Source organism: Harpia harpyja, chromosome 4 (assembly GCF_026419915.1).
Source record: "Harpia harpyja isolate bHarHar1 chromosome 4, bHarHar1 primary haplotype, whole genome shotgun sequence".
In the NCBI taxonomy this organism is placed as follows: Eukaryota; Metazoa; Chordata; class Aves; order Accipitriformes; family Accipitridae; genus Harpia; species Harpia harpyja.
The window spans coordinates 82,936,762-82,947,125 of record NC_068943.1 but is presented as its reverse complement, the minus strand read 5'-3'; the positions used below and the strand labels follow the sequence as shown (position 1 = coordinate 82,947,125).

The following is a 10,364-nucleotide window of genomic DNA, read 5'->3' as shown; positions in this document are numbered from 1 at the left end:
CAGGATTTTGGCACTTATGGAGGCAGCAATAGCTGTGCCCGGCCATGGCCTATATGGGCCAGGGGAGAGGCCCTGGGCTAGGAGCCTGCTGTTCCCGGGGTTTGGCACTGGGCTTTTGAATTTTGGCCTCACCCCAGTAATGATGACCTGCTCGGGGAACAAGGACTCCCCGCTTTGTGCCCCCATTTCCCCAGGGGGACGCTCGGGCTGCTGGGGGGACACAAGGTGTTTGAGCTGGGAGGGTGGTGGGAGCAAGCCGGGCATCTGCATGATCCCAAAATGCTGGGGACAACCCTGGGGCCTCCCTGAGGGGATGCAGGTGACAAGGGACCGCTCTGATGGGGACAGTGCCAGCTGCAGTGGGACCAGCTCTGACCTGATGCCCAAGGACCTCCCGGCCCTGCCGGTTCGGCTCATCTCATTCCCGGGCTGCCTGAGACACCCATCAGCGTGGAAACTCCCTGCTGCCAGGACTGCTCGTCTGCCCTGCCTGCTCCTGCCTGCTCTTGCAGGCAGGAGCAGTGCTGATTTAGCCATCAGCCCCCCTCGCAGAAGGCTAAATGCAGTTGTGCAGCGAGGTCCTTTTGCAAAGCAAACGCACAAAGGCAGCGGGGTGCTTGTCCTAGTGGGGAGTGGGACTGATCCCAGCACATCTCCTCCAAACACACCCCAAATCTGAGAGAATGAAAAGGGTTAAACTGGTGTCTGCCTGAAATCCATCCCATCTCAGGAGCATCAGTGCCGAGGTGACGCTCACGTGCTTGCACCCTCTGCCTCACTACCTCCAGCCACATCGTTGGGATTTTCCCCGCTGTCCTTTGGTTCCTGGGGACCAGGCTGGGGTTGGAGGGGACTGAGCAGCATGGAGGCAGTGGGGGGACGCTGTGACAGCTGAAAAATGAGCCACCAGGCAGTGAGAGAAATTTCTGAAAAGAGAAGAGGAATCTGCCTTGAATGAAGAGGATTTTAGCACCTAGGGCTAAGCCAATAAACCTCTGCCATCCCCATCCGAACGGGAATTGTTTGCACACGCTCCAGGAGCTGCTTAAAGCAGGCGAGATGCGGAGAGTGAATAGGAGCGAGCATGGTGGGGGGAGAAACCCCCCTACCTGGTAAGCCTGCGAGCAGATCCCTATAGGACTGCCAGGACAGTGTCCTCCGGGACAGGGGACTCGTCCCAGGGTGCTCCCCCAGCCCTGAGCTCCCAGGCACGGGCTGTGTCCTCGCCACCACCTCGCCTCGACAGGGACAGCAGCCGGGAAGCTGCTCCCAGAAGATGCTCTGTCCTGCCGAACACGCCAGCCCTCTCCGTCACCCGTGGCCTCGGGCTGGCAGCGATTCGGGCTGCCCAGACGTCTGTCCCCCGGCAAAGGCTTTGCTTTCTCCAGCTCACCGTCCCTGAGGTCCCCATCCAAGTGACACAGTGGGACCATGGAGGCATCTGTCCCCATGGGAGGTATCACGGTAGCTCTCCTCTGCTGCTGCCTCCTGAGCTCTGCATGGGCGCTGGTAAGTTTGCGTGGCCCCGTGGGCTTCTCCGGTCCCTCTCCTGCCTTTAAATATTGCTAATTGTGCAACCCGCTCCGGTCGGTGCCCGTGTGCCCACCGGCTGCACGTCCTGCTCCGCAGAGCTGCCGGGCAGGAGCCGGGTGGGATGAGAGAGCCTCTCCGCTCCCGCCGAAAGCTTTCTAGCAGCCATGGAGATACCACGACCTGATGGTTTTTTTCCATTTCTTGGACGCATCCAGGGCAGGGTTCGCTGCCTCAGAGGCATCGGGGGAACAGAAAGAGCGGGGCGATTTACGGTCAGCGCAGGCGAGGCTGGAGGGATGTGGCGAGGGCAGAGCTGGGCCCCCACCCTGCTGATGCACCCCCAGGACCCTCACTCCTGCCCTACGCCCCTCACCAGCCCCCGTCCCGTCCACCCACCTAGACGGCTGCTTTTGGGAAGAGTGTGAATGAGAGTTCAGGGTCTCCTTTCTGGGGCAGGATTTGGCCGTGCTTACCTGTGGGCAGTCTGGGAGCCAAAGCGAACCTCCCGCATCGCGGCTCCTTTTCACTTCCAAAACTGTTTCCTCATCCCGGCTCCAAATTCCTTCAAGCATCTCAGCCCAAAATGTCTCAAAAGATATTTGCACGTGTGGTGCAACCGGGAGGCTGCAGACGCCGCAGGCTGCACCCGTCTGCATCGCGCTGCTCCCAGTGCTGGGCACCTGCTTGTTTGCAGAGCCCCGGCCGGCCACTTCAACCAGGGGCTGCCAGACCCGGCTCTGAAGGGCTCATTTTGGGCAACAGGGACATCCAGTGCCGCTGGCGGGGTGGGTGAGAGGGAGCCAGGGCAAAAGCCCAGCGTGCCACTGATTTCCAGCATAGAAACGTGAACGTTTCTCCACGGACCACGGGCAGGGTGGAAGGGGGGGCTCTTGGTCAGCCTCAGCCTTGCAAGAGGGAAAAACAAGAGCAGGAAGGTGGGCAGCGCTTTTCTCTTCCCTGTGTCGTTTGCATCTATACCCAAAGCCACACAAACCTGACTCGCCTGGGGAGTGTTGGGAGAGCACGGCCATGCCGTGGCTGCTCCATTACCTTTGCATACCAGCACATCCATTTTCCATGTGGGCTCCTGTCTCCCCTCTTACACCGGCTTTGACTCTCATTTCTTGCCCCAAGGATGGTCCTGCTTGATGCTATGATGCTGGGGTTCAGCAAAGCGTTGTTTCCATGTCACGAGATGATGTTCCCGTAATGGCCCTTGAGCCCCTTGTGATTTTGGACTTGGTGTTAATTAGCTGGGTGGATTCAGGGGTTGGTGGCAGGGAGCACTGGGGTGTTTTGTGGCAGCAGAAGCGACATGGGTCCTGCCCCGAGTCAGGAAGCATTTGTGGGTGTCTCATCAGCCACCTTCGGGGTGCTGCTGGGACAGGGCAGCTTCACTCCCAGATCCTGGATCCCGGCCGTGGGTGGCTCACATCACCAAGCAGGTGGTGGCAGCTCTCTGGGGACATGGAGATCACCAGGGTGGGTCGAGGTGTCCCAGGGAGGATTAATCTCTAAATTGTGAGCACGAAGAAGAGACCTGAGCTGAGCTGCTGTCTGACACTGTTGGTCTGAGCCAAGTCATGCAGAGGCGACAGGGTCGTCACTTTGGTTTTGTCTTGGCAGGTCGACCCTGATGATGTTCTCACAAAAGAAGAGCAGATCTATCTCCTGGTGGAAGCTAAGGAGAAATGTCAGAGAGACATAAAAGCCCAACTAGAGAAGATCAAAGGTAGCGTCCCTCCCCTGCACGTGGGTCAGCCAGCCCCAGTGGAGCTGGCTACATTGTGGAAAATGCTGTCCCCTCTGATGGGAGCAGGATGGGGCCAGGAACACATGGCTCCTAAGGGTTTGTGGAGCTCCCGGCACTCTGGCTGCTCTGGGCGCAATTAGGTGCTAATCAAATCATCACCCTGATTAGCCAGCGCTGGCTGCACCATATTCCAGACTGCCCCATGCGCACTGCAAATGAGAGCCGTGGAGGGCCTTGGCCCCCCCCTGGAAGAGGTGGGATGTGGTGGGATGTGATGGGATGTGTCCCCCTCCTTGGCCCTCCCTGCAGCTCCCCCTGCTCTGCAGGCCAGGGCTGATTGCGTGGCAGCGCGTTTTCCTCGCTCTGGTCCAGCGCATGCTTGGGGAAGCTGGAGGTACGCCGTGGCCCTGTTTGGAGACGTGAGATGTGTCTTTGCTCTTTGGCCAGATACCAGCTGCCTTCCAGAGTGGGACGGGATTATCTGCTGGCCAAAGGGCTCCCCCAGCCAGGAGGTGTCGGTGCCCTGCCCCGACTACATCTACGACTTCAACCATAAAGGTAAGCGCTTCCACCTGGGCAGGGAGCGACCTCACCTCGGTGACAATCCTCCATGGAGCAGGGATGTGTCTGGGCTTCCCGTGGGTCCTTCCACTGTCACAGCACTCATCACCGTTCCCAGGTCATGCCTACAGGTACTGCAGTGCCTATGGGACCTGGGCCATGGCTCTCAGCACCAACAAGACCTGGGCCAATTACACCGAATGTGCTCTGCTCTTCTCCTCTGACAGCCGGAGCCGCGAGAAGGTGACCTTGCTTGTCAGAGGTGCTGGGAAAAGGGGTTGGGATGGGGACCAGGGAATTGTGCAGCAAAGGCCAGGGGAATTGCTGGGAGCAGGGGGCTCTTCCCCCTTGACTCCCCAAACAAGCCCTGCTCCCCCTGTGCTCTCAGCCCAGAGGCCGGGGCGGTGGGCCTGGGCTGCGGAGGGGTTGTGGAGCTCAGCCCTTCTCTTCCAGGAAGTGTTTGACCGCCTGCACCTGATGTACACCGTCGGCTACTCCATCTCCCTGGCCTGCCTCATCGTCGCCGTCTGCATCCTCTCGTACTTCAAGTAAGGAGAAGCCAAAGCCCCATCCCCGTATCGGGAAGAACTGTCCTCTCCCATCGCCCGCACACACAACCCTCTGAGGTGGAGCAGCCCCTAAGGGAACGGGAACTGGCCCCAAACCCCAGCACAAACATCAGACAATTTCCCAAAGCCCAAAACACCCCCAGTATGACCAGCTCCCCGTCCACTCCACCCCGCTCTTGAAGGTGTTGACGCCCCACTTGCCCTCAGATCTGGCTTCTGTGCCCACGGGAGGGCTGACACCTTGGAGCTCACCTTCTCTGGGACCCCTCATTGCCTGAGCCCGCGTGTGATGAGCTTGTTGGGCAGCTGGGGCTGGGCTCGTGTCACATCCCTTCTCCGTAGGCGCCTGCACTGCACACGCAACTACATCCACGTCCACCTCTTCACCTCCTTCATCTGCCGGGCGGTGAGCATCTTCGTGAAGGACATGGTGCTCTACTCAGGCACACTGGCCAGCGAGACGGAGAAGATGCGGGAGGACGACTTCAAGGCAGAAATGGGTCCCTCGCCAGGACAACGGAGCCACCTGGCAAGTGGCTCACCGAGACCAGAGGCAGGACCAGGGGAAAAGGGGATTTAGGAGCCCTGGAGCAAGGGGATGCGCTTGGGACCCTCCCAGATGGGGGCTGTGCTGCTCAGGGGCAATGCAGCTGGGGAGGGATGAAGGGCTGCCTACAGCTCTGCCCAGCTTCTCCCTGCCCTGGTGCCACAGTAGAGATCAGAGCCGCAGAGGACATCGGTCCTGCAGCCTGTCTGAGCTCAGAGTGCCCTGTGTGGGAAATAACCTCTGCTATAGGAAAGACCTAAAGCACCTGCTCTACATCTGATGTCGGAATATCCCAGGGGAGACGTAGCTCCCTGCAAGAGGAGGAATGTGAGCCACAGCCTGGGTTTTGCTGGCCAGAGAGCAAAAGCCACCAGGTTTTGCTTTCAGGGGACAGCTTGATATGGGCACCTCTCTGACTATATGTCCACAGGTTGGCTGCAAGGTGGTGGTGACTCTCTTCCTCTATTTTCTGGCCACCAACCACTACTGGATCCTGGTGGAAGGTCTCTACCTGCACAGCCTGATCTTCATGGCCTTCCTCTCCAACAAGAACTACTTGTGGGTCCTCATCATTATCGGCTGGGGTAAGCACGGACCCTGACCCAATGCTGTGGCTGCTGAGACCAGGTGGGAGCTGTGGCATCAGCCATGGCCGAGTGGCACTGAGTGCCCAGAGAAGGGCAGCAGGATGCAAACCAGCTGCCAGGAACTGGGTCGGCCTGCAAATGTGATGCTTCATCCATGCTCCTCACTCTGGTTCCTGCCCCTCCAGGTCTCCCCGCTGTGTTTGTGTCTGTCTGGGCCAGCGTCAGGGCCTCCCTGGCGGATACACAGTACGTAGGTCCACCTTCTCCAGCAGTCCTTTTGGGAGGGAAAGACTGGTTGCAAATGCTACCAAAATACCTGTGGGCACCAGAACTTTTGAAAATGAAAATTTTCCAAAAAGAACAAGGGGAGTGAACACACGTACAAGTCTTGTTCATAAAATTGTCAGTAATCCAGAGCGATAGTGGTTTTGTTCTGCATTTGGGAGGAAGATGGATGCAGGTTTACACCATAAATTGATCAATAAACAGTGCAAAGATGAATGCTAAAGGGCATGTTCTAAAGTTGAGCATTTTCAAAGGAGAAAGGCTACCAAACGTACAGCAGGAGTTTTAGACCTGGCCAAGGAGCCCTCAGGAACATCAATGCTAGTTTAAACTCAGTTGCAACACCATGATGGTAATGAATGCTTGTAGCATGGCTGCTGTTGGGTTGAGATTTACACAAACTCCACAAAGGGAGTGAAAGGTGGGAGGATGGGGATGGCGGTTGGGGGGGTACAGGGAGCCGTCAGCTGGCAATTTTCCTTACCAATGATTTCAGGTTTCTCCAAGGTGTTTCTTTACTGGTCTCTTCAGGTGCTGGGACCTCAGTGCGGGGAACATGAAGTGGATTTATCAGGTTCCCATCTTGGCCGCCATCGTGGTAAGAATCCCATGGCTGAATCTCCCAGTCCCTTTTGGGGAAAGGGGATTGATAAGAGACCCAGAGCCATTCGCTTGTGCTCACTGGGGTTATGTCCCCAGCCACCCCCGGCACCCAGGGAGGGCCCTTGTGATGCAGAGGGATCCAGGGGCACTGGTCCCTCCCTGCTCTGACCACAGCACCACTGCCATGTCGGCAGGTGAACTTCTTCCTCTTCCTCAACATCGTCCGGGTGCTGGCCTCCAAGCTCTGGGAGACGAACACGGGGAAGCTGGACCCCCGGCAGCAGTACAGGCAAGTGCTGGCAGCAGCAAAACGATGTCCTGGCCCTGGTCTGGCTCATTTTCTGCCTGTTTAGCTGAGACGGCTCCCCAAAGGGTTGTGAACGAAGAGCGGAGGCGCAGGAATGGCTGCAGGAGCGAGGGAGGGTGGCAGGACGATGGCAGCCAGTGCTTCTGGCAGCTCAGTTTGATTGAAGCAGCAGGGTCAGGACTTCAAGCTTTGCCTGCTCCCTTCTCCAAGCTGGACACTGTGCAGCAGCTATGCACAAACCAGCCGCAGCAGCAGCAGAAGCTAAAGCGACTGCCCTCTGCTAGGATGCTTACCAGTGTCTGCAAGGGGGCTGCAGGCTGGCTGGCAGGTCCCGGCTAACGGCTCAGAGCATTTCTCCTCTCAGGAAGCTGCTGAAGTCCACGCTGGTGCTGATGCCGCTTTTTGGCGTCCATTACGTGGTGTTCATGGCCATGCCCTACACCGAAGTCTCTGGGGTCCTGTGGCAGATCCAGATGCATTACGAGATGCTCTTTAACTCCTCTCAGGTACGTCGACATGGGGCTGCCTGCCTGCTCACTCCAAACACCGCGTGATGCTCGTCCAGGGAGTGGGGAGGCACACGTACAGCATCCCAGCTCAGGACTCAAACTCCACCTCTGTCTCTTTTGGCAGGGTTTCTTTGTGGCTTTTATCTACTGCTTTTGCAACGGGGAGGTAAGTTAGAAGTGTGAGCCGCTGAGCTCCCTGTTCTAGCTACTTTAGGTTTGGGGAAGTTAACCTGCAGCCCCCAGGCTGGGATAACCAGAGGAAGAAACTCAGATCCATCCCTCTCAGCAGGATTTGGAAGGGGAAAAAAAAAAAAATCACTAGGAATAAAAACCACGGGGAAGGGAAGGGATGTTTGTTTTGCTGTCTCTTGGCACAAGCAGCCATCTCTGACCTCTCTCTCAGGTGCAGGCAGAGATTAAGAAAGCCCATTTTCGGAGAAGCCTGGCGCTGGACTTCAAGCAGAAGGCGCGTGCCACCAGCGTGGCGGGGAGCTGCTGCTACGGCGGGCTGGCCTCCCATGCCACCACGAGCTTCAGCATGAGCCTCGCAGGGCGAGGGGCAGGGAGCACGCAGCAGCGCGGGCTGCTGCTCCCTGCCCGTGGCAGCCTGCCGGGCTACATCCCCAGCTCCTTTGCCTCGGATAACTTTTTGCCCTGTCCGACCCAGGAGATGAGCCAGAAAGCCTGTGGGGAAAACATAGTGGACTTAGCAGACCTGAGTCAGCATCACCCCAACATAAACAAAGAGCTGGAGACGATGCTGTGAAGTGAACGGTGTGTTTTCCATCTGGACATCCAGCTGTGCCTGGAAAGGTGCTGATCCTCACGCTTTGGGCTCCTTTTACGCTTGCATGGAGACCCGGGGTAGGGGATAGCAGCTGGAACAACACAGTTCCCTTTCCCTCACAACCAGGGTGCAAAGGGACCACGTGCTCTTGCTCCTTCTACCTATCTGGCCTAAAACCAAGCAGCCAGTTCAAAACCTCATTTCCTTCCACGTGCAAGTGATTGATGTAAGTGCTGTCTGTGCATGCAAAGCCTTGAATCATCACCAGGAAACAATCCTCCATGCTCAGTCTTACCTTGACAGTCTGGAAGGTGACTTGAGCTCCAGCGTGTATAAAGCCAATTCAGCAAGCCCACATTCTGAAGTCTGACTACCCTATTTAGCACCAATTCCTGCATTGTACAGCCCGCGGCTGGCAGCGTGCGTAGTGCCCGCGGAGGTGTTCTGCAGCTCGCCCTGCCCTTACTTCCATCCTCGTGCAGCTCACAGATACTGTGAAGCCCAACATGCAACGCTCAGCTACAAACGGGGAGCGCGAGTCACTGGGATACGATGGGCTCAGGGAGGCAGGCCAAGCTTTACAGCCCAGGCAAGGCGCAGCGAAATGCCTGGGTCCCCCATGCTTTACAGCACGGTTGTCCATAAACGCACAGGCCATTGCATGCAAGAGTCTTGGCCCTGTAATCTTTTTGCAGGCTAAAAAGTGAATAAAGAGACAGTCTGTATGGCTTGCTTCCATCCGTGAACTCCGTTACGGACTCAATGGCGTTACGCACAGCGATCGGTTGCTGGAGGGTAGCAGAGGGTGTGAAGGGCTGGAAACCCAGCCACTCTGCTCTCGCTGCTCGCTGTTGGGGACAAGGCAGCCCCAACTTCCCCCTGCCTACTCTGCTACATGTGCATTGCCTGGGAAAGCTCATCACCCTAATGGGAAAAGACATTCCTGAGGAGCTTGCGATGCCCAGCCCAGACAATTCAGCCAGACCACAGGGGAGGGGAGTGGAGAATTACTATGTCGTTGGGAGAGGGGGTATGTATGCCAGTTAAAATTAAACAGCATGTTGGTGGTAGCATGGAGAATTTTTTTTCCTACCTGCTCTAAGGAGACACAGTCCCTCCAGGCAGTAATTTCATGATAAAGACAGTGACAGCGAACATGTATATAATTCTGTGCATTCACAGATCTTCCAGTGAAAAGCTAAAGGGAGTCACAAGGATTAGGAAGCACTGGAGGGACAGCCAGCCAGATTGGCCAGGAGGTGCATTAAGGAAGGGAAGGGCTCCAGGATTCATAGTCTTTAAACGGTCCAGAAGATGGTGCAGAGTCAGGCACATCTGCACCACCTCCCACCCAAGAAAACAAGTGCTGTACGACATGGAAGAGGCACAGCTGGGTGGTGGCAGTGTTTGCCCTGCTCTGGGGGACGAGAGGCAGAGGGGGTGACTGATGCACAGGCCCAGAGGCAGGAGCAGAATCTGAGGATTGCCCTTTACAAACAAACCTGAGCTTCCTGTAATTGATTTGCTCAGCTGCGAGTTGTGTGCTGGTCTCTTTAGAAGCAAGCAGCACAGCGTGCCACTGCAAGGAGAGAGATTCTCTCTTTCAGGGTAGTTGGCATGCTGCTCACACTGCTACCTTGTTTTGTGGAGATGGAACCAACCCTCTTATGTACCTAACATGGACCTGTGAACTGACATTTATAGCCCTCTGTCAGCGATCAATATTTACTCATCAAGTCTGAAGAGGCTCCTGGTAGCTAAGAGAGGGGTGAGGAATTTCAGTAATCCTATCAAACAGCAGAGGGATGTGTTAAAAAGAAGGGAAGAGACCCAGGCATATGCCACATACAGGGCCAGTTCCCAGTGGCAGCGAGCTGAGATCCAGGAAGGGAGGGAGCAGAGGGCAGCTTTAGACTATGGAGCTATTTTTATTTTTCTGTGTTTTGAAACTCAAATCTTTAATTGTGCAGAGTGATAAACCTTAAGTGTGATAAGGAAAGGGGAATGCAACAGCTTCTAAACCCCTGCCACATCTGCCCTGGAACATACTTGTCTTAATACTAAATATGCAGAGCTCAAACCAGTGCAGTGAGGTTTCTGCACAGACTGTGATGAGAGTGTTCAAGTGGAAGCTATTTTTGAAAAAACAAAACAGATTAGAGCTAGTTAGTGAGGGGGCCCAAATAATCAAGTTGGTGTCTTAACTGAAACCAGTACATATGCAAGTCAGATCACAAGACTGTTGCTGAATTCTCTTTCCAGGTCAACCAATGACCCCATGGAAAGGCTGGGATGAGCAACGTGTCCTGGGCTGTATCCTTCC

General features: G+C 56.1%; 1 protein-coding gene across 1 annotated transcript; it reads left to right on the top strand.

Annotated features, from left to right (window-relative positions):
* Window positions 1-1,402: 1,402 nt before the first annotated feature.
* LOC128140818 (parathyroid hormone/parathyroid hormone-related peptide receptor-like) lies at window positions 1,403-8,295 on the top strand. Its single transcript, XM_052785155.1, has 13 exons — window positions 1,403-1,509; window positions 3,160-3,265; window positions 3,734-3,844; window positions 3,966-4,090; window positions 4,301-4,395; window positions 4,759-4,945; window positions 5,394-5,547; window positions 5,736-5,796; window positions 6,367-6,433; window positions 6,633-6,731; window positions 7,114-7,251; window positions 7,379-7,420; window positions 7,658-8,295. The coding sequence occupies exons 1-13, from the start codon at window positions 1,432-1,434 to the stop codon at window positions 8,018-8,020; spliced, it is 1,626 nt and encodes a 541-aa protein (XP_052641115.1). The 5' UTR covers window positions 1,403-1,431; the 3' UTR covers window positions 8,021-8,295.
* Window positions 8,296-10,364: the final 2,069 nt, after the last annotated feature.

Bases quoted from the DNA above. Each gene is read 5' to 3' on its own strand.
- LOC128140818 (XM_052785155.1), top strand. From the start codon at position 1,432: ATGGAGGCATCTGTCCCCATGGGAGGTATCACGGTAGCTCTCCTCTGC. The intron at 5,548-5,735 runs GTAAGCACGGAC...CTGCCCCTCCAG, and splicing joins CCTCATCATTATCGGCTGGG to GTCTCCCCGCTGTGTTTGTG. The intron at 5,797-6,366 runs GTACGTAGGTCC...TGGTCTCTTCAG, and splicing joins GCCTCCCTGGCGGATACACA to GTGCTGGGACCTCAGTGCGG.